This window comes from Maylandia zebra, linkage group LG16, assembly GCF_041146795.1.
Source record: "Maylandia zebra isolate NMK-2024a linkage group LG16, Mzebra_GT3a, whole genome shotgun sequence".
NCBI lineage: Eukaryota > Metazoa > Chordata > Actinopteri > Cichliformes > Cichlidae > Maylandia > Maylandia zebra.
The window spans coordinates 33,437,680-33,460,811 of NC_135182.1; the positions used below are offsets into that span (position 1 = coordinate 33,437,680).

General features: G+C 37.7%; 2 protein-coding genes across 3 annotated transcripts; one reads left to right on the forward strand and one right to left on the reverse strand.

The window, feature by feature from the left end:
• Positions 1 to 3,253: 3,253 nt before the first annotated feature.
• parp14rs1 (poly(ADP-ribose) polymerase family member 14-related sequence 1) lies at positions 3,254 to 16,161 on the reverse strand. Of its 2 annotated transcripts, none has more exons than XM_076875352.1 (17): positions 15,984 to 16,161; positions 15,779 to 15,879; positions 15,181 to 15,211; positions 13,332 to 13,583; positions 12,708 to 12,932; positions 10,382 to 12,615; positions 9,911 to 10,141; positions 9,574 to 9,795; positions 9,335 to 9,407; positions 8,860 to 9,009; positions 8,574 to 8,636; positions 8,210 to 8,386; positions 7,559 to 7,777; positions 6,842 to 7,456; positions 6,533 to 6,666; positions 6,242 to 6,416; positions 3,254 to 4,421 (listed from the first exon to the last, which is right to left on the reverse strand). In XM_076875352.1, exons 1-17 carry the CDS (start codon positions 16,159 to 16,161, stop codon positions 4,138 to 4,140), a joined length of 5,364 nt encoding a protein of 1,787 aa, XP_076731467.1. In that variant the 3' UTR covers positions 3,254 to 4,137. The 2 variants fall into 2 exon arrangements, with proteins under 2 accessions (XP_076731467.1, XP_076731466.1); XM_076875351.1 differs by having other exon boundaries at positions 13,332 to 13,586.
• A 172-nt stretch (positions 16,162 to 16,333) lies between these two features.
• On the forward strand, positions 16,334 to 23,131 carry parp9 (poly(ADP-ribose) polymerase family member 9). The gene is made up of 8 exons (XM_076875353.1): positions 16,334 to 16,423; positions 17,881 to 18,780; positions 19,169 to 19,384; positions 19,468 to 19,683; positions 19,777 to 19,837; positions 21,356 to 21,843; positions 21,973 to 22,132; positions 22,241 to 23,131. Exons 2-8 carry the CDS (start codon positions 17,896 to 17,898, stop codon positions 22,516 to 22,518), a joined length of 2,304 nt encoding a protein of 767 aa, XP_076731468.1. The 5' UTR covers positions 16,334 to 16,423; positions 17,881 to 17,895; the 3' UTR covers positions 22,519 to 23,131.
• The last annotated feature ends 1 nt before the right edge of the window (position 23,132 follows it).

A 23,132-nucleotide genomic window follows, 5' to 3' on the forward strand; every position in this document is an offset into this window, starting at 1 on the left:
CTGTGGTGCTCATGGTCAGATTTAGGTTTACATCAAGTATAGCAGATATTAATTTAAAGCTGACGATGTTTCGATTAAGTCACTGAATTCCACCTTTATACTATTATAAAGACAATATACTGTTAGTGTAGGGAAGGGGTCGGCAACCTGTCTTTCCGGAGCTGCATGCGGCTCTTTAGTCCTTATAATGCAGCTCCGCGTGGTTTGAGAAAATAAATTAGAAGTAATTAGCTGAAGTGTATTTTATTTATGTTAGGTCTTTTTTAACTTTATTTTTCTATTTCAATATCACAATAATCTTCCAATTTAAAACTACAAATTATATTCTATTATTTTTTCATCGCTCAAAATAAGCATCACATACAATTACCCACCAAAACGCCGTGCATTTATCGAGATTTTCAACCCCAGGTAGGCCAATTATGGATCTTCGGATCCACACTATGTCAGCAACTATTCTCCACCGTGAACTATGTTAAAAACAAACACCGTTCACGCCTCACAGATGACAGCTTACAGTCCTGTGTAAAGATGAAAGTGAGCACAGCCCCCGATTTGCAGACGCTGTGTGCAGAGGTTCAGGAGCAGAAGTCCCATTGTAAACATACCACGGCAGACCCAACGATGTTTGTATGAACATGCTTTTCAGGTCAAGGCTCCAAAACCCAAAGGCGATATAAGGGTGGCGGCTCACAACAGTTTTTCTTTGCTACATGGATCATTTTAGTTCAGCTGGATGTCTTTCCTTTTTCCTGAAGAACTCTATTTCTTTAAGAGTTCAAAATGTGTTAATTACATAAATAAAATGTAGTTTTCTCTGTAGCACTTCATGGATTTCATAAGCAACACGCTTTAGTTGTTCACACAAAGCATAAAGGTAAAAAACAATATATGCAGTGTTATCTTCATTTTAGATATCAAAAGGTATTTGCGGCTCCCAGTGTTTTCGTTTGCGTGGAAACCGGGTCCAAATGGCTCTTTGGGTGTTAAAGGTCGCTGGCCCCTGGTGTAGGGGATATAACAAACTGAAACTGCTGACATCTTGTTGAATTCAGTTGTATAAATAAACAAAGAGCAGTGGGTCAGCTGATCACAACCTGTACACTAAGAAAATCTACTGAAGCTCACTTTAGAAATTATTGTGAGTTGTGATTCTTTTTTCCACAGTGAGCCACTACACAGATCCTAGTGTTCACCCACCTGCTGAATCCCACTGTAACACCTGTACTCATTTTTTAGGTTTGCAGGCAAAGTGACCCTCTAAAATGTAGGCGACAGAAAATAGTTATTTTTTAAAAGAAATTCTCTTTTACTGTGCAGTATGTGTCCTGCATAACAGATTCAAGCTTTTGTGAGAACTAGAATCAGATTAGAAATTTTTTGTATTCTCATTCACTAATATCATTTTATTATTATATTAATATAGCACAAGGCCCTGTTACCTTTGTACAAAAATTGTTAATGGAATTTTCCTTCAAAGAGCTACTTTTTACTTTCTTACTTTGAGTAGATTTCAGAGCTGGTAATTTTTTACTTAAGTGAAGGAGTTGCTTCAGTACTTCAACTTTTACCATAGTATTTTTAAACGCACAGACTCGAATTACGTGTCCACTCTACCTGTTTCTGTTTCCACTCTCTCTCTTTGCTGTCTTTATCCTCCCTTCACCACCTATTTTTTTTGTCTTCCTCTCTTAATCTTTGTGCTGACTCCCAGAAGGTAACAGTGAAACAGAATTTACAACCCAATAAAGGTAATAACAACATTCTAATTTGATGTGAGTTGCTCCTGGCCATTGACAGGTAAATTCCAATATGTCAGCGTTTCTGTCTATACTATAATTCACTGTCTATAAGTGTGCTCTAAACAGGCATGACACACAGTTCATCCAGACTCTGAAACATTAACAAAATAAAATAATAAAGTAAATCAGCTCCTTGGCTGGAAAATATTGATTAGGTTAACCCTCTTGAGGCAGGCGTTGCTGATTTGCAACAGTTAAAAACTAACAACCTGATTACCCCACATACATATTTTATGAGTTTTTTGTACTCAGAAGTACCACTGCAGGACTTGGTTGTGCATTAGCAACTAAAACTTAATTTGAGCCTGAGAGGTTTAAAATAAGCTATAATCTTATAAATATTATCTTGCCTACATTAGCTTTTGTTTGTTATTTAGAGAATATAAATACATAAAAAGACACTTTTAATTCATGCTTTAAGTCACATTATTGACCATTATCAGAAGAATTTGCACTTTTGCTTGTTTAAGCAAAACTGTGTTTTTAATCTACACCACTGACTCACTTGTGTTGTGAAAGCATGCAGTTCCTCTCTGTGAATGGTCTGTAATGCCATGACATCCAGAACACAGGACATTTAAACCTGTGTTCATGCTAACGTTTACCATCTCTGATAGACAAGTTAGCAAATTTGAACTATATACTTATAGTTATTTTAGGGTACTATGATAAAATTTAGGGGTGCTTGAGCATCCAAATTTTTTTTCTAAACTTATGACTCAAAAAAACAAAATTTAAAGTTAAAACCTGAAAACCTCAACTTTCTGACCTTCTCAATACTTCTCCATTAACATTCTCAAAGCAAACATCCCATCTTTAGTGTTCTTTGTCAGTATGAAGACTACTGCTGCTAAAATAAACATAAAACAATTAAAGAGCTTTTGACAATACCGCCAGTGGCATCTAAACACAGAATACAGTCTATTAGAGCAAGAAGGATGAACAACAACAGAGGAGCTGCAGGTATCTGGGAGCTCCTTGGGGCTGGAGAGGTGTGACTGCTGGGGTGGTCACACAGTTGTCATCAGAATGTCTGCCGCAGGCCTTCAGCACTCTAGAGGGTTGCGAATGGTCTGGGTCTCCTAAGTCTGTCTGTGTCTGTGGCTTTTGCTGGCTTCTGGAAAATGTTATTGTGGCTTCTACCTCTCATTATGAAGTAAATTCCATCCGACAGAGCATGTTTGGCATGTAGTAGAACGGGAGGTTGTCATTGTGAATATGCAACTGACAAATGTGCAGCAACTGTGCAATACTGTCATGTCAAAATTCAGAGGAATGTTTTCAGCACTTTGTTGAATCTATGCCATAAAGAACTAGGCCAGTTCTAAAGGAAAAAGAAGATTAAAAGGTGTACCTATCTATCCTTCTACTTTCATTTTTACAGACTCGTGAGATTGCGCATCTTTGAATACACGAAACCTTAGCATGTCAATAAAAGACTTAAACAAGTATCCGCAAACAGACCTTTATTCTGGTAAAAAAAAACAAAAAAACAAAAAAACAGAAAATGCCACTGATATGATGAATTTCAAACAATTCTAAAAGTTGTATAAAAACAAAACAAATCAAAATTTGCATTCACCACACTTCTGTTTTATTGATTGACAAGATAAAATGCTAAAAGGAATTGGATTTTTTCAAAAACTTCTAGTTTTCCCACAATCCATGCTTGAATAAATCTTAGAATGTGTAACGAGTGCATCTGTGATTGGTTTGATTGTATAATATTTGTTTGGTTTGATTGGTTTTCTCTTGCAACATGAATGTAGTTGAAAGGCATTTGCTCAAAGAAAATAACTAAAACACTGAATAGAAGTTTGAACAAAAGAAAAAAGTAAATTCAATGAATCACAGCGTTACTGTGGTGTAGGGGTTTGAGTTTCCCAGTGCTCCCAGGAGCTGTGCTGTCAGGACTCTTGCTTTGCCGTATGGTAGGCCTATCAAAGGCTAATTGATCATGGGTGGGTATTTTAATAGACACCATGTGTACAAATAATCCCTGAACCAAAATTCAGGCTAAAGACTGCTGTGAAGGCTGATTCCTCCAGTTTGTTCTACGTGTGAGTCTTTATTGTGTCAGTGCCAATCTGTTTGCTTAATATAATAATGTCATGCACATCTTTCTGACTTTGGGCACAGAAGCCAAGGGAGAAAAGGGGTGTTTCAGGAAGAGGGTGAACTGAGGGGCTGCAATAAGCCCACTATAGAAGGATTATTTGGAACTGTGAATTGTGCAAAGCCGCTTGAGTACAGTCCAAGAATAAAAATATCGAGCTAAAAATAAGCACAATAGGTAATATCAAGTTATGATTTATGATCTTCCTCGTTGGCTGCATTAGTTAAATGTAATCAAATACTCAGGATAAGCCTGAGTGTCATGGAAGACAACAAACATGGTGGGATTGGGGTTTTTGTCCACAACACTGTCGTACAGGTCAGTGCAGACGGTGCCTTTCGCTGGTGGTACAATCATGCCTTGTTGTCCAAGAGTGAAGTCACCAGTCAGAACTCGGCAGACGTACATAAACTTCTCCCCATTTGGACTTGGCTTGGAGTAGGTGTCATGAGCAGAGTAGCTAGCATTGACAGCAAAATACGTGCCCTTGCCGTAGCATGTAGCTGAAAGTGGAAGAGCAGCAGAAAGTCAATGAAAAAGTTCTGTGACATATTTTCTTTTATTATTATTGGTCATAGAACAAATGTCCTGCATTTGTCTATGTTGACTTAATTGTTCTGTATGGTTATGACTAGGGGTGAGTTTTGCTTATTGATCTATCGATTAAAATCTATTCTAGCTTGGATGGTGAATCGATTCATTAAAATCCTTAATCGATTTTTATATATAAATTTATTCTGCACAAAGACGTAAACACAAAGCGTGGACATCTCAGTGAGATGTCGCCTTTCTCACCCGACGGCACGGACACGGTCGGGGCGGAAAGCTGACAGCTCACTGGTTCTGATGTTTCGGTGCGTCCTTTTTGCGCTGGATTCTGAAGCTGCAGGTTTTATCTCTCTCCAAACAATATTGACTGAACCAGCAGCAAAAGAAGATCCAAACTACGCTTCACATTTCGCTTCACATGAATATTGTCATGAATTCCCTCTGACTTTTGCTGTTTTGCTTCCAGCACGCTAAAATCATACTTCATGCACAGCGCGTTCTCTCTCTAAGTGTATGTCAAGAACAGTTTCCCATCTAAAACTCTGTTTTCTACATTATTCGCTTGCTTATTACGCACAAGTCTGCCGTTGTTTACAGCGCTGTTGGGCGCTGGTGTTTTTTTTTCCCTTTTACTTACTTCCGAAAATAAAGCCTCATTTCTGCTGTTCAATACTGAACAAATTTAAACTTTTTAAAATTATGCAAAATTGCAAAATGCTTAGCTGTGTCTCTGTAACTTTGCTTCACTTCAGCAGCATCACGTAATGTTCATACGTTCATTAATGGTTTTCTTTTGTTTTTGATCTACTGCAGAATATTTTTAAAGTCATCTGCTATAAAATCCCAGGCCAGGAAAATTGCCTTCATGTTTTTCTTTGTTTTATCCTCAGTTACTTTGACACAAAGGCCTCTGCTGTGATGCTCACACCTTTGATAAAGTCACACAAGTTTCAGCTTTCTTTTTATAGATATAAAAATATGGATATGTACTGATACGTGATCACAATTATAATATTTCTGACTGTCTGAGGCAAAATTTCCCAGATTCAAATGTAATCGAATCGAATCGTGGATCGAATCGATTCAGGACCTTGTGAATTGGAATCTAATCTATTCTAGAAATCAGTGACGATACCCAGCCCTAGTTATGACAACACAGCAGAAGGTTAACAGTACATTGCTTTCTATGTGAACTAAAGCTGACTTTGAAGGTGTGTTGTAGCCTGCAGCTCTTAAAAATATAATAACAAATAAGCATGTAAAACTATATTTAATTTAAACTAATAATGTTTTCAGTTAGCATTAACATTGTTTTGATTTTCTTCTTTCTTTCTTTAATTTTCCAACCTTCTGGGACCTCTTCCCATATGGAAAAGATATATATAAATCTTATAAAGTTTTTATCTGTCTTGTATGAAACTTGTATGAAAGGCGTACAAGAGTGAAAACACATATAAGATCCCTTGAAAAATTATATAATGAAACTTGTATGTTTTGTATACTTACTAAAAAAAAATATGAAAGTAATGAGAAAGTGGCCACTTTCATGAGTAAATCATATAAGCCTTATATGATTTATATATGATTTACTCATGAAAGTGGCCACTTTCATGAGTAAATCATATATGTTTTTACTATTTCTTTTCCATATGGGTTGGCTTGCTTCTATGTCCCTAATTAAAATATATCTTTAGGAGCAGCATCCCCATTTCCCACCATGTCTCTATTATCAGCTCTCTGACAAAAGCAAAAAAAATGGCCACGAACGCCTCACCATTCAATCCTGCGTAGCTCCTGTTGAAACCGCGATCATTAATAATTGGCACAGTGGCTTTGGAGGTGCCATGGAAAAGACGTTTCTCATTGTTCTGGTGACCATTTCTCACTTCCATGTCACGCTTCTTAACCTGTAGACTGTTCCACAATCCAGGGTTTTGGATCCTCTCGATCTGAAAAAAAGTATTAATTAGTAATAGTAATAGTAATTTTGAATTTATGTTCCGAATATAAAGCACAGAAAATGTATTTGCCTAAAATGTTTTTAAAAAATATTAATTCATGTTACCTTGATGATGGTTTTGTTGCACGAGGTCTTGAACAGGTTCTGAATTTCATCATACTCCTGTGTCCCAGCTTGTAATGGGAAAGCCTGACTGGTGACGTTAGGTTGCATGAGATCCCAGTGCTCAGGAAGATCATCTAGTCACAAAATAAACAAATTCAGTTTTTTAGCTCTTGAGCAGAGGCTTTCAGTAGTGAAAGCACTGAAATATCTACTAGTAAGAAAAATCATGCTAAATTTCAAATACTAACAGATTTCTGATCTCTTATTACTACTTTGACAGGGTTGAATCTCTTTCTATCATTAAAATACCTTTTAGCTTGTCAATTCTCTTTATCTCCAGGATATTTCCCTGGCTGTCAGTGGCAGGTCCTTTTGGCATGGTGACAGTGTAATCTTGACCCTTGACTGTAACGTTTACAGTTTGTAAATTTTGTTGCAGTGCTTCCTCGAGGTAGAAGTTGGTCATTTCATCAAAACTCTGAAACTGGAACCCAGACTGCTGATACTGCCAGTCTGCCGCAGCGCTGGCCAGCTCCACTTTCCTGTTTAGTTCCTCCTCGTCTCTCACCCTGCTCATCATTTTATAGATTTCAGTGTTAGCTTTGAGCACATCCCTGCTGAGTCCTTCAATAGTGATTGTGGCTTTGGGCTTATTGCTCACAGTCCTTATGCTGATGTCCATGGTCTTCTGCATGTCAACAATTTTCTGTCGATCTGCATCAGAGAAACTATGGATGGCATTGTCTCCAATTTCCATGCTGTGATATTCTTGGGATATCTTGTCATTTATCCATTTCTTAGCCCAGTCAACGTTGGCTTGTGTGTCACCACAAATGTGGAAGCAAGTAGCCTCCACTTTCAGACTGTCAATGACAAAATCTTTTTCTGTCCTTTGTTTTTCAGGACTTCCACCAATAAAGAATGCTGAAAGAACAAATTTCAAAAACAACATGAGAACTTAACATTTGAAACTGATTAAAGATATAGGAATGTGAAACCAAAAATTACTTTGCTCTGTGTATTTACATTTGACTTTATTGAGCCAGCTCCACCCTGCTTTATCCTTAGAATCGGGATCAGCAGCTTCCCTCTGTTGCATACTGCTGTGGAAGTCTTTAAGCATAGGTTTCTGGAAAATAACTATGCGAACTGTAGTCAGGGGGCTGGAGGTGTTTTGGCTCAACACATCAGTCACTGCATCCAACATGGCATCAGCCACCAGTCTTGCTTTTACATTGCCTTGACCTAAAAACAAAACAAAAAATAAACAAACAAAAAAAGTAATCATACATTAAAGACTGCTGGGATGAACAACATAGACAGTAAAATAATAAATTATTGTAAAAACAAAAATATCAGTGTGACCATGAATCTAAATTGTCAGGGGTCACACAAAATTTTCTCCATAGACTTTCTCGATGTTAACTTTTTTCTAAACACAGGTTGCCTGCAAATTAAGACAAGAAATGCAATGAAAGGTATACTATATTGAGGTATACAATACCCTCTCGTGAGCAAGTCAATATAGTAAGTGGGCAACATGTCATGCATTTAGGAAAACTGCTTAACCCGATGACATTAGAGGATTATTCAGCACCCTATGTGCTAAGAAGGCCTTTATAAATGTAGCATTTGGATATGTGACCTGTCAGTGACAAAACGCTTTCTAAATCTCACCTGTCCCAATGGCAGGAAACGATACAGAGGCAAAAGAGCTTTTCACACATATCTGGAGTGCATCTTTCACAGTCTTGTTGATTTTTACTGGGTCTGTCTGTCCAATCAAGTGGAGGATCTTTTTACACTTCAGGTTACCAGGGCTTGTCAATATCATGCCCTGGTTGGGCTCAGCACCTAAAAGCAAAGTTGGGAGATGTTAAAGAACCTTAATAATTATGTAAGTATGTACAAGGGCATACTTCTTTCTTGACAGTCTTGTGCTAATACTTAGCTTCCAAGTTATTATTGGGAAAACAAGACTGTTATATTGTAGCCAATGTTTCTGAGTTATAGCATCATAAAATTATAAGTGATTTCTTACCAAGGTTGCGGCATTCCACTTCAACAGCCGGACCAGCTGCTTCTAGAATAGCTTTAGACACTCCTGGAGGAGGCAAATGTTACATCACTACTGAATACATACATATAATCTAAAGGATCATTATTACTGTGGGTGGACTGTTCTTTATACAAAGACTTTTGATGTAATATTATTCTCTATACAGCACCTAAATATTTACATTTAGTTTAAAAGCAGAAAAAAACAATGAGAAACCACCATTAATGTTTTGCACAGCTCAAATACTGTCATTCATGCTATGACTAACCTGTCTTAAGAGTAAAGTTTTCATTGGAGGAGTTGACAACGACATCAGCGGTCTCCTTGGTTATGTCTCCTATTACTACCTGTATAGTCACATTGCCCATTTTAGTCTCGTGCATGTCTGAGGTTGAGATGATTTTAGAGAAGGGGCCTCCTGGAAATTGATAAAAAGAACTAATTAACAGCAAAAAAGAACTACAATAGTACACTTTCTAAATTTTGAATGCTGATATAATTGTCAGTTAGCATATGGAAAAAATATAGTATATTTCAACAGTTACTACAAATGTACAAAATGTTTTTAACAGCGTTATGTTATAGTTCTTAGAAAATATATAGTTTTTAGCAGAGGTGGGAAGTAGTAAAGTACAAATACATGGTTACTATACATATGTTGAATCTTCAGGTATCTGTACTTTACTTGAGTATTTACTTTTCTGACAACTTTTTTTTTACTCTCTACAAACAGTGTTGCCTGCCTTCACTTTGTGTAGAAATTGTTGAACCACTTGAAGCACTGGGAAACTTCTTCTGAAATTCATCACTGAAAGCCTGCAGACAGAAAAGAAGAGAGATTTTATTGACTGAAACATTCAATTATTACACCAAAACTGAAGTTCAATAACAGCTTTGCAGCTTTCACTGGTGGAAAATGCTCAAAAACTTTTCTGCTTAGCACTGAATTGTTGTTGCTTCAAAGCTTGTGATTTTTTCTTACCTGGATAGTTTGTGTATCACTGGGGTAAAGTACGATCACAACCTTCTTCAGATGCTTGGGGTGTTTCTTTTTGCAAAACTCTAAAATATTGTCCAACATCAAAGAGGCTACAAGATCTTTAGGAAAACCCATTTTTCCAGTGCCAATGGCTGATAAGGATATGGAGGTTAGATTATTACTTTCTGCCTTGTCCAAGCAGTCCTTAAAGATTCCCCTCAAAGTCTGAAAGACAAAGAATAAATACTATCTGTTTAAAGACATTTAATTAAAAATATGACATTGACCATCAAAGTTAGATCAAACAGGTTCTTTAACCTTATACTGTGAGGTTCATCACCTTTTCAGATGTGCCTTGTCCATTATCCCAGTGAGGTGCAATTGTATGAAAAACTTTTTTGCTTTTTAGTTGGCAGCCCTCAGTAACAATGATCTCACCAACATTTCCAGTAGCACCCTGTGCATTTATTAACTGCTGAAGTTTGGGTCCAGCTGCGCGCAAGATGGCTTTGGAAACTGCAAATCTGTCCAGATTAAGGTCCGAAGATACAGTGTTCACAATCACTTCCGTCTAAAAAAAACCCAAAGTTTTATAAATATGAGTACATATTTATCATGTCTAACAATATAAAAACACCTCAAAACATAAAAATAACAAAAGAAGCTCAAACCCAAAGATTAAATAAACATCAAGAGACTTTATAGCTGTGTTAATAGTTAATGCTAAATAGTCTTGCACATTGTGTTCCTGTCTGAAACAGACAAAGTAACTATTTGCTTAATTGGGTATAACAGTACAAATCTGAATTACCGTGGCAAACTCTATTTTTCCCTTTTTAAGAACGATGTCCACGCCTTCTTTGGTCTGCACATGATTTAAGTACAGGTCAGATCCAGCAGGCTGTGATACTGGTTGTGTGGGAGCAGTGAGATGAGGAGTTTGTTGAGAATGAGAGTCACTGAGGTTTCCAAACTCCTGCCTGACAGCAGCCACCATATCCTGAACAGCAATGTCATCATTGTTCACAAAATGGATCTTCTGCAAGATGATGTCATCATAGTTCTCATCACAATACTCCTTCACTGCTTTAACAATGGTGAGTTCACACTGCTTGAGGGGAAAGCAGCGCATTCCTCTGCCAATAGATGGAAGAGCTACTGAGACGCATCCGTGGGCCTCAGCAAGTTCTAAACTTCCTTTAACAGCTTTTTTCAACTGAGCCAAAGCTTTTTCATGTTTATCTTTTTCAAACTTGGGTCCCACAACATGGATGACTTTTTTGCAACAAAGATTTCCTCTTGCATTTGTTATGACACAGTCTCCTGGCTTGAGCTGACCCTTGTTTTTAAATGCTTTGTCACATTCATCTTGTAACTGAGGGCCGGCAGCCTTCAAAAGTGCTGCTGCAAGACCAGTTCTGTGTTTCAAGTCTTGATTAGATGGATTGACAACTGCCTGCATTGGGTAACTGCACATATCTGCCTTGGAAACAGCGATTTCTACTCCTTCAGGTGTCATAAGTTGGTATAAAGGTGTTGGTACTTGTTTAACGTTGTCTTGTCCACCACCTGGCTTATCAACTAGTTGAACCAGGCAACCAGTTTTATTTTTGATTGTGGAAAAATAAGCTTCATTCTCCTGGAAGAGCTTCTTCACTCCAGGTTTGAAGACATTCAGACTGTCAAAGACTACAGCAGAGACGGCACCTTCAACCACAGTCTTGCAATGTGTCACATTCACTCTGGATCCACTCAGACAGATGGCCTCATTTCTGTAGGACACTCTCACCTTGTCTTTCACTTTCTCCATCCAAGATGTGTTGAAATGTTTCAAGTATTCAACGACAGCATTAGCTTTGACCACAACAGTTTCTTCAATGTGAGCATTCTGTGTTAAGAAGTCACCAAGCTGATGCTGAACCTTTATGGCACTATCCTTGTAGCCTGACACCACGACTTGTTGAGCAGTTGTGTTGATTCGAGTTCTGCATGGCTTACTGTTAGCCTGCTCTAAGTGACTGACCAGCTGTTGCCACTCTGGCTTCTTCAGAACATTACTGTCTTCAACATTAATGTACTGAGTTGTTAACAGCTGTCCTAGATGGTCCTGAGCATGAGACAGATCTGTGTCAGACACAGCAAGGAGCTGCACCCTGTTTCCACTGATTTCAAACGCTGCGTTTATTTGATGAGATGTGAGGAGAGCACCTGTAAGCTCCTCTTGTTGCTCATCCTTCAACAGTTCAAGCACATCTTTATCTACTTCCAGATTCTGTCGTTTTAATGCAAGTACTGCATCAAATATAACTTTGCTTGCTGCATTAATCTCTTCCCCTAAACCAGTTATTTTCAGATTAGGACTCTCTGGTGCCAATTTGAGTTCTGGATACACAAGTAGAAGTTTGTCCATGAGGCCATTCTGACACAGGAGATGAAAAACTGATGGTGACACTTTGATCTCTTCGGTTTTACTTGATTTGTCCCTGTGGATCGTTTTTGCAATCTTGTTAATAATTTCAGAAAGAGATTTCTCCAGTCTGTTGACATCACTAACAGGACCAGCCACTGATAAAGCACCTCTGTCTTTATCAGGTACTACAATCACATTTTCATTCAGTAACATCTCTCTGATCTTTTTCTCAGACTCTTTCAATGCATCTGAATCTGGACAGAACTTCACAGATTTGAACTTTGACACAGATTGTGCAAACGCTGACTTCACAGTATCAGTCCACTCTTTGAGGATGGCTTTGGCATCCTTTTGCTTTAGTAAAGAAGATACAGGACTCAAGGTCACAGTGGTTTGGCCGAGGTTTACGATGCAGAAGTGTTTGTCCATTTCACTGCAAATGGTCTCTGCTGCTGATTTATTTTGAGCTAGGTATCTGAGGACAGCACTGTCAATGGGCTCTGAGATGGCAGCGGGAAGTTTTAGTGCAGGTTTGTCTTTGCCGTAGAGGGCCACTCCCAGACTTTTATAAAAAGGATAAACTCTGATTTCTTCCTTTTTTATGGAATGCTTCTTCTTGAAGATTTTTTGAACAGCTGGAAAAAAGAATGTAACATACTGTATATTATTATTCACACGTTATTACTGTAGGTTTGCAGGAACATACAGTGTAGTGTAAATAAATTACCTCGATGATCTTTAAATGTGATGACAGCAGACTGTTCCGCTTCATTAAGGAAGACCTCTTCCACATCCCCACCTTCATTTTCAAAATAAAGCTGAAGAACTTCTTCACTGAAGTGTAGAATGTCGTCAACTAGAACTTGCTTTGTGACTTCGAGAGGTTGAACAGAAAATCCCTTCTTGGTGAACATTTTGTTTTGGGGGCATTTTGCCACAAAATTAGCATTTTCTGTGAAATAGAGATTAAAAAACGGTTTAAGGCATTTTTAATAAAACAATTCTGCAGGATAAATCTTCTTTGTTGATTTAATAATGAGTACACCCATTTTTCAGAATGAAGTATCAGCACATTTATAATTAGCAAGGTACATTACACTACCAGTAGTCTGTGTTGCTTTGCTATCCTGTGCATTAGTGCGCTAGAAAACTTTGTCATTCTAACTCAGGAAAATAAAATGGCCACATTGTCCTGGAAAATTCCTTTATTACATTTGTGGCATATTTTTATGTTGTTTTATGTTAATGAGTGTTGGACCTGGTTATGCAATACAGATTTCAGCATCAAACGGCCGGTTAAACTTTATATTATCATATCATAAATAAGAACTTTTCATTCTGAAATGGGTACCTTCTCCACTCTGGAAAGTCACCACAGCAGAGGAGATGTCAGGAAAGAATTCCAAAGTGAAGTCATGAGACTTAGTGATGTTTTCCACCAGCATCTCCAAGAACTCCTGGTTGGTATTATCAAGAATATTCCCTAAAACGGCCGAGGTGGAACATGGCTCTTCATCTGCTGTATCATCGTCTCCGCCTTCTGTTTCTGTTTGAACTGTCGGGTTGCTTTTATCAGCACTTGCCTGTTTGTCTGCAGCAACATCTGCTGTTAAAGACAAATGTGGCCAAGTGTAACAAACATATACTTTTTAGATAGTGCAAGACTTAAAACACTTATATTTTAATTACTTATTTTGGTGTTTCACTCACAGCTATTGCTTCACACTAATCAATAAATTAATTAAAATAAGAATAATCATTAATATCGACTTAAAAAAATAATCAGACTTTGTATGGTCTTATTGACGTAATGTCTAGGAGACATCTAGTGTATCCGACCAGTCTTGAAGTGTAAAGCACACTATGTTAAAACAGCATGAAGCTTTGGATATTTTATTGAGAGAGAGGCAGTTTTATCACATAAAGCTTGTCAGCTTGTCTAATTTTTGATTCACAGATTCATTTTTTCTTTGTTTTGTTTTCTTCTTACTAATGCTAGCTAGACAGACAAATCACAAGCTATCTAGCAAATACAGTTCAGAAAGGGTCACAGAACCTGAGGTACTTTCCATGGTCTCACACGTATTGAATTCATCAGTTAAATACAAATATTTAACTTCAAATAATAACTCAACTAAAACAGTATAAATGAAAGGCAAGCCAAATAGGAAATGCTGGACGTGTAATACAGTACAAACACTGATTAGTTCCAAATTGTGTTTGGTGGTGGGGAGTTGCTACTCATCTGAAAAAAAAGTGAATGTCTGAGAAAACTACCTGAGACAACCTGCCTCGAGTGGATGAGATCACTTGATTAATCAGACGCCCAGGGCTGTTGTGTTAACTCAGCTTTTCCAGTGTCACAAAGTAGCACTGCTAGATTTGTGAAGTGTTAAGTTAACAACTAGCTGGAAAACAGAATGTTGTTTGTGAAAGTCATCAGTAGTAAAATCATAACCAAGTAGAAATGCTAGCTTGTGAAATTACTTTACCTACGATACTAAATGATTTCAAATGGCGCTAACTTTAGCCATCAGTAAAGCATGTAATGGCTCAAAGCAAAGATGTACAAAGTATTGCAGTAATAGCTAACATTGGCACAGTTAGCCTGCTGAGTGTAATCTAGAGATTTTCTAGTATATATTGTGGTTGTTGGTGTTTAGGTGGGCGGATCAGAATATTTCAGAAGCTCTGGGGCTTTCCCACACAGCCACCTCTAGGGTTTATAGAGAATGGTCAAAAAAGAGAAAATATGCAGTGAGCAGCAGTTCTGTGGGGCAGCAATGGCTCGGTGATCTCAGCCATCAGAGGATAATGGTCAGACGACTTGTTATAACTGAGGGATGCTGAAAAACACAACATGTCACAGACTGAAGCAGCTGGGCTGCAACAGCAGAAGACCAACACTGTTCTCCATTCCTGTTAGCTAAGAACAGAAAACTGAGGCCACAGTTCATACAGACTCACCAAAACTGGACAATATTTTTTTTTTGAAAGTGTAGCAATGTCTGATTAATCTGATGATATTTGTATGTTAGGGTCAGAATTTGGGTCCAATAGGATACTAACAAGGTGCACCTAATAAAGTGGACAGTGGTGTATACTAAAAGTAGATAAACTATAGGGGTGGACAAGTGAAAGGACTTCCTGATCTTTTAGACTAGTGGTTATAAACACAGTTCTGCTCACTCAGTACTTACATTTCTTCTTATCTTTATCAGACAGAGTTTCCTGTATAAAGAAAATACAAAAAATACACGTTAGTCACATTTGTTTAGAATTATAGCGAGCGAGTGTGTGTGTGTGTGTGTGTGTGTGTGTGTGTGTGTGTGTATGTGTGTGTGTGTGTGTCCAAAAAATAATTCATGCAAACAAATTCATTGTCAGCTTTGTCAGGAAAACCGCACCCAGTAATGCTTTCCGAGCAGTGAGTTTGACTTTTACAATATCCGCACGGCAGGAAGAGAAGCAGTGTGCAGCACAGCTTTGGCTTTATAAAGTCACATGACTTCCAGTAAAAGATCAACATGGTCAGATTTCAATGGAACTGAATGATAATTTGGAGTCTGTAGAGGGGCTCAAGGGTCCCACAAAGCTGAGGAATAATTGAATATTCTCGCATTTCATTTCCTTTTGAGAACAGGAGGGTCTGACAGAAATTAGAGGCGCGCAGGTTTCACGGCGCACTATCAACAGTGAAACCTTATCTCATAAATAGCATCGTCAATATAAGAACAGATTTGAGGTACACAGAACAGAACAGTTGTTGATAAATGATTCATGACAAACTTTTCGCACCCGTGATGATTTCTCTTCCGTGGGTAAGCGGACCGTCAGCTTCAAAACGCCTTTTTCCAAACTGATCTGATGCGACTCTTTGGCCAGAACGTTTCTCTGATCTGTGACACAGCACAAACACATGTCACCACATAACTCCGTTGATAATAAGTAATATTGTAGCTGCTTAAATAAAGCAAGCATGACGTTATTGTGACAAACTTACCCTCCTCTCTCCGGAAGCGCACCATCGCCGTCCTGCTGCCATTTTCATACTCCACCTCACACTCGCCACCACCGTTAGATTTCTTACTTTGAAAGTATTTCACTAACTTGATTTTTAATCTGGGTATTTTGGTTTCTTCGAGCTCAACGAGCAGAGGATAGGAGTGTACGCCGGCCATCTTCACAGGCCGGCTGCTGTCTGCTCTGAACTAGTTTCACTTTTGTTTCCTGTGAAACGAAACGCAGTTTTTATTGGCGTGTTGTGGCGTTTGGCCTTGAAGGGTTGGCTCAGACCGGGGTGCAGCTACAGAGAAAGGCCTGAAAAACACCTTTTTACACTTGGCTGCAGTCCACGGAGGCAGTTTGGAGACGTCCGCGCCCTCTTTTCATTCTTTCGCTTTCTCCTTCACTTCGGTACTTTCCAGCTGAAAGTGTGCGACGGTGAGTATCTGGCTTCTGCGCAATAAACCTCTTAATTCGTTTAAACGACTTTTTTTTATGTAAGCTAGTCAAATGTGTTAAACATTCATGGATTAGGTTTCGGCAGCACAGAGTAACTTTTGTTGACTGGTCGCGTGTTATGTCGCTCGTGCTGCGTTTCACGTTATAAAAAGGACGCAGAAACGTCAAATGTTTGACATTTTCTTCATTTATACTGGCCTGTCCGATAAAGTAAGTTATGAAGAACGTTAGAATAGAAAAGCTATGATGTTTACACTGTCTGTGGATTATAGACTGCACGCAGTGCCGTGCACAAGTAATACATGAACTACACCCCCCCCCCCCAACATGATACAATGAGATTCATAAACTTTTTTCTTTGTTATGAAACACATTTTTCAAAGACAATGTAAAGCTATTTCAGCACATTGAAGAATTTGTAAATTCTACAGACGTGTGCAGATATAAAGCTTATTGTTTCTGAAGCAGGTAAATTATTTAAGTGGCATAATACTGGCCATTGTTTGTCTTTGTCTCCCTCTGCTGCACTGACGGTTTAACAGCAATTTATAGATTTTACCATAGCTTGCCCACAGCCATCAACATTTATTGCTCATTGCAAAGTACGATTTTTTTATAGTCCTGATAATACCAACCCCCCCCCCCCCCCCCCCCCCCCCCCAAAAAAAACGTTAAGATAGTTATTTTCTCTAGTGACATTACTATTTTCCACAAAATTGTGTCTCTGAGAGTGGTTAGGCCAGCAGTTGTGTTTTCAGTAAAACCGGCACCAGAGGCTTCATAGGCAATTTGTATGCATCATTATATGCATCTCCATAATTACTGTGCCAATAAATACCAATGGAATGGTGATTAACGTGTTAATATTAATTCAGTAGTCATATTTTGATTTCTTAATAAAATCTATATATATATTTTTATCTCAAATGTTTTGAAGACACTTCCAATAACATTCATTTTGCTTTAACCAGAGTCTGACTGATCATAGATTTTGGTGACTGATGGCAAAGCCAAAACTAATTTTTAGCGAGTACAAAACTCTGATATCAATACACTGCATTTGCTAAAACGTTGAACTTCAGAACTACTAAATATGTTATTAAATATAATACTGCTAACTCTACTAACAGTTGAGATCACTTAGAAATGTCCTTGTTATAATGAAAGCACAAAGGATTGTTCCAAATTACAGCTATGAACCAATGTGATAATAAAATGAGTCATGAATGATTTTGATGGAATACTTATGTAAGCTTAAAGGACAGTTTTCAGCAAAAATTACTGTTATCTCATTATTCTGAGACTTTCATGTTAAAGTATTTTATTTTTAAAATTTATATCACTCGTTCTCAGTCAGTGCATATGATTTGGATTTACTGTAAAAAGTGTGTTGCTTTTCTCTTTGTATGATCCTCTAATGTAACATTTTTTTATAGATCTTGGTAGAAACCATGGCCAGTAAATTAGATATTCGTCTTCAAGGATCCTCACTTAACATTGTGCGACGGTGTGGGCGTGGTCTGACTGACATCCTTAAAAGCAAATTTGGATGTGCAGCAACTATCGAAGGCGTAGATTTTGAGAGTGATATGAGCTTTGTACAGCAGAAGAGGCAGACTGTTGCCCAAGAGAAGAGGTTTTCTGTCAAGCTGCCTGCAGGTATTGAGGTGTCTGTGTGGAAGGCTGATCTCACCACTTTAAAAGTGGATGCTGTTGTGAATGCTGCCAACTCCCATCTTCAGCATGGTGGTGGACTTGCTTATGCTCTGTGTGAAGCTGGTGGTCCTCAAATCCAAAAGGAAAGTGATATTCACATCACCACGCATGGTGCCTTAAAAACAGGTGAAGCAGTTATCACTACTTCTGGCTCTTTACCATGCAACGTCATAATTCATGCAGTGGGCCCACATTTGTCATATGGTTTCACACAGTCAGAATTTTTTGATGCTAAACTACTGTTGGAGAAGACCATCTGGAGGATTCTGCAAACAGTTGGGGAAAATTGTCTGGACACTGTTGCTATTCCTGCTATAAGCTCTGGGTTGTTCAACTACCCCCTGCAAGATTGTGCCGATACTATAGTGTCAACTGTGAAAAAATACTATGAACATGTTCACTCCCTCAACCATCTTCCTAAAGAGATACTCTTTGCTAACAATGATGACCAAACAGTCACAGAAATGATGAAGGCCTGCCATAAGATTCTGGCCCCTCACCAGTTAATGCCACACAGCCTTGCAGCACAAAGCAAAGGTACTGCCAAAACATCAGACATTGCCACCCAGATTTGGAGCGTTAATCTAACACTGAAGAGGGATAACATTGAAAATCAGAAGGTAAGAATCTTACTGTTTCTTCATTATGTTTTAACTTCAGTGTTTTCCGAGTTCTTTTTACTCATATGTTTATCAAATTATCAGTGTATATTTTTATTGTTGGAGATGCAAAAAACAAACCAAAAAGAAAAAAATAAAGGAAACAAACCAGAATGAAAGCGCATAAAAGTCATAAGAAAACTAAAAAAAATAAATAAATAATACAACTATATCAAAATACAACTAAAAATAGAAAGAACATTATATCGTAATAGTGAATTGGTGCATGCATGTTATATTTATAAGCTCCAATTAAACATTTTTAGGGCTTCTGAGCATACGTACACTAATGATCTACTATATATTTTTGTTCTAAAACTCTTATTTATAATCCTTTGTCACCTTTCAGGTGGATGTCATTGTAAACACAGCATCACCTAACAAAGACTTGACCAAGGGTCAGATCTCTGCTGCTTTGCTGAACAAAGCTGGTCACAAAATGCAACATGAAATACGAAGTGCTCCTCAGAGGAATCACATTATCATCACACAAGGTTACAATCTGTGGTGTAAAGAGGTGTTTCACACTTTCTGTATTGGTAAAGAACAACAGGCATCGCAACAGGTACATTATAATTGAACATTATATTATAAAATAGAAAAAACAGAATTCATATCCTTGTCTTTTCATTTCTTCTTTCATAACAGGTCCTTTTTGATTCAGTATTGCAATGTTTAAATATGGCAGCTACAAATGGCCACAAGTCCATCGCCTTTCCTGCAATCGGCAGTGGAAACCTTGGGTTCAATAAAAGAGAAGTTGCACACATCATGTCAGATGCCGTGGTTGAGTTTGCCAAAATGTTTACAGGGAAGATGGAAATTTATTTTGTCATATTTCCTTCAGACTCTGTCACATTTCAGGTTAGATTTAAAAAATCTTGCCTTGATTTTAAAATAATACCAACTCCAATCTGTAAGGATTAAATATATTTATTAATGACTACTTCTTTTCAGGCTTTTGAGGATAAAATAAGATCTTTCCAACAGAAGGCATCCCATTCCAGCTTTACACCTGGTAATGGCAAAATATTTCAGTTTTGTCAGACACTTTATTTACACACAGATAGACAACAGATACAAAGAGTTTTTAAGATGCAGCAACCTTTGGTTTTTGTTTTTTAATTTTCCTTGTGGTGACTTTATTGTGATTCTTTATTAGTTCACAAAATGGTTAAATGATCATTATCACACTCTCCAAGTGTTTTCACTCTGCTTCCAATTACTGAAATAACTGCGCTAAAATCACGTGTTACTATACAAGCTCAAAATTCTGAAACACTTGTTTCATTTATAAACTGCCTACTTGGAAGATTGAAAACTATTTTAAAAACTGTTCTATTGTAGCTGTGTGGGTGAAATTATATAATAACCATTGTTAACAAGTCTGAAATTGATTTTTAAATGTTATGGAATAATTATGTAAAGTTTGCAAACAGCATTTACTAATTCATTTGTATTTGGTTTGTAGAACATTATCTAAATTATTATTGTAAATTGCAGCTGATGCCCTCCCACCTTCCTTACCCTGGTCACTGCCTCCATCATCTCTGGTCAATGCCAGCTGGGAGACATAAATTCTCCAGCATGTTCTTGTTCTTCCCTGGGATCTACTCCAGGGAGGTCATGTACGAACCATATCATCTAAGAGGCATCCAGAGGTCACTGTAGTCAGATCCTCGAACCAACTCAGCCAGTTCTTTTCTATGCAAAAAGCAGTTTCTCCACACTGAACTTCTCCTGTATGACTGGGCTTCTCATCCTTTTTCTTTGGGAGAGCCCAGAAACCTTCACCATCTTACTCTTTAACTCACGCAGAGTTTGTGGCCATAGGTGAGGTATGGAGCGTAGATCTACCAAATCTGTAGTTTAGCCTTCAAGCTTTATTACAAATAGTATTTATAGCAAAGGTGTAATTCACAATTCTTGTTTTAAAGAGCAAATAGAAAGGTGGAATGGCACTGGCATATATCACAAGACTGTGAACCCACAAAGTGCCATTTGTTCCTGGGTTTTGCTACCGCTATTTCATTTTATAAAATTTACTTTGACTTGTCCTGCTGTTTGTTAGATTCAGGCACCAAAATTAGTTGACAGGAAGACCATTCTTACTATTAATGCCACAGTTCAGAAAGAGCCAGCACTAAAAAGAAAAAGTATGCATATCCTCAGATAGTAGTGACTCTAACTAAATGGCAGTGTTGATACTCTGGGGAGTAGAATAGTGATCAGTAAAGGAACCTTTCTTGCAAACTGTCTCTTATCAGCTATGATACCAAACAATGTCATATCACACATAATTAATAGACTAATTAAACTGTATTATACAAACTAATGGCATAAATGTACATACATCAGTTGTAACATGATTTGCAAACTTTATAGAATATCTCATTGTTAACAGCAAAAATTAGTATTTGCTTAAGTTTAAGGAACTTTTAAGTTATTTTTATCCATGAAGTTTAACGCTACATAGAAATTGTTAAAGATAAGTAAGATAGTGGTAGTGATAATGTCTCCTTGTAATCTCCACTAGCTCTGATGGAAAAAGAAGACCTCAGTTTTAACAGACGTCCAGCTCCACACATCAGTCTGAGTGCTCCATCTGAAGAGTCTGCAAGTGAGGCTAAAAAATGGCTTACACATCTTCTCTGCAAGTCCTCTCCCTGTGTTACTATCTGTAACAACTTCATCCAGCACCTCAGTGAGAAGGAATACCTGCAGCTCTCTCGTCTAACCAGAAAGGGTGTTAAGTTCGAGGAGTTTTTGACCAAGGGTCACGCCTGCCTAAATGTTGAAGGGGATTCAGTTGAGGATGCTGTAGTTGCTGCATTACAGGTGGAGGCCATGCTCTGCACTGCCCAGAAGGAGTTTGTCACAGAGGAGGAGAACGAAATGTGCAAACTGTTAGCTAATGAAGTGCCTCTTAAAAGAGAAAAAAAGACAAAGACAGTGGACAACTCAAGCTGGGACTTCAAAGGCAGAATACTTGCTATCAGAAATCTTGGTCTGTGGATATTAAAGGTACAGTGTGTTTAATAAACCAGGCCTAAAGCTGTAATGAAGCTTTAGGATTTAGTTTCTGATCACAATTTGATTTCTTACGTTATATAAATAAGCTTTATGCCTTATATCAAAATGAAACACTTTTAGATTGACAAAGTTGAGAACCCTGCACTGGAGCTGCTGTTTGATCTCAAGAAAAAACAGTTGGGGTGCTCCTCGTCTGAGAAAATGTTTCAGCAGATACCTGCACAGTTCTGCGAGATGGTTAGCCAAATTGGCTTCCATGCAGAGTGTGCACCACCAGAAGGTATGATAATGCTTTTTATATGCATAACATCAAAGGTACACTGGATTTAATAATTAAGTCATGTACAAATAATACTTTCTTTTTTTTTTTATCTCTTTCTGGATTCAGACCCACAATGTGGAGAGGGTATCTACTTTGCTAAGAATGTGAAGAAGGCCATGGAAGTTTGGAGGGAGAATAATGATCAGTATCTGTACTTTGTTGAAGCTGATGTGCTGACAGGGAAGTCCATAAAGGGTAAACCAGGTCTCATTCTGCCACCTGCTGTAGGGAAAGATCCCCAAGTTAGGTTTGACAGTGTGAATGGCGGGTCTGATATCTCAGTCATATTTAGTAGTTATCAAGCCCTGCCCAGGTACATCATCACCTGTAGAAACCTGAAGTAACTAATTGAAGGGTATCTTTAATGAGCATATTTACTATTAGAAAGAAATAACTGTTTTTGTCAGTCATAGACTCAATATAATGATTATTAAGAGCAAAATATGAAGGAATGACTGGGCTTATTTTTCTCATAATGTATTGCTGAGTAATGGAAGCAACAAGTTATCAAAATGTATTTTATCATAGCAATACTACAAGGAGTAGAACCAATCATATGTTAATAAATCAAGATTGAGCTTAAAAATGTGTGTTTTTATATCAACAACACTGTAGTTTTTACATTGAAAGGGTTCATTTGTTTAGTGGCATCTCATGACTCCATAAATTTAGACATGATTATAACAGCAAATACCACAATAAATATGAAAAGACTTTAATCTAACTTTGTTTGTCCATAAAATAACAATGGTGGTGGTGAACTCCATGATGAATGGGAGAATGAGTCATAATGGACATGAGTAGTTACAGTTTTCCTGTGTTGATGTCAGAATAAAATTAAAAATTGTTGTTTGTTTGAGGAATCTGGACTTGTTTTATGTTTTGTTTTTATATTTTTGTTGTAACAACATTTACTGAAATATGGAAAAACAACTATTAAACACAGCAAAGCTTCAAG

Bases quoted from the DNA above. Each gene is read 5' to 3' on its own strand.
- parp14rs1 (XM_076875351.1), bottom strand. From the start codon at position 16,161: ATGGCCGGCGTACACTCCTATCCTCTGCTCGTTGAGCTCGAAGAAACC. The intron at 13,587-15,180 runs GTAAGTACTGAG...TGTCTTTAACAG, and splicing joins TGATAAAGATAAGAAGAAAT to CAGATGTTGCTGCAGACAAA. The intron at 7,457-7,558 runs GTAAATACACAG...TTGTTCTTTCAG, and splicing joins CTGGCTCAATAAAGTCAAAT to CATTCTTTATTGGTGGAAGT.
- parp9 (XM_076875353.1), top strand. From the start codon at position 17,896: ATGGCCAGTAAATTAGATATTCGTCTTCAAGGATCCTCACTTAACATT. The intron at 19,385-19,467 runs GTACATTATAAT...CTTTCATAACAG, and splicing joins AACAACAGGCATCGCAACAG to GTCCTTTTTGATTCAGTATT. The intron at 22,133-22,240 runs GTATGATAATGC...TTCTGGATTCAG, and splicing joins AGAGTGTGCACCACCAGAAG to ACCCACAATGTGGAGAGGGT.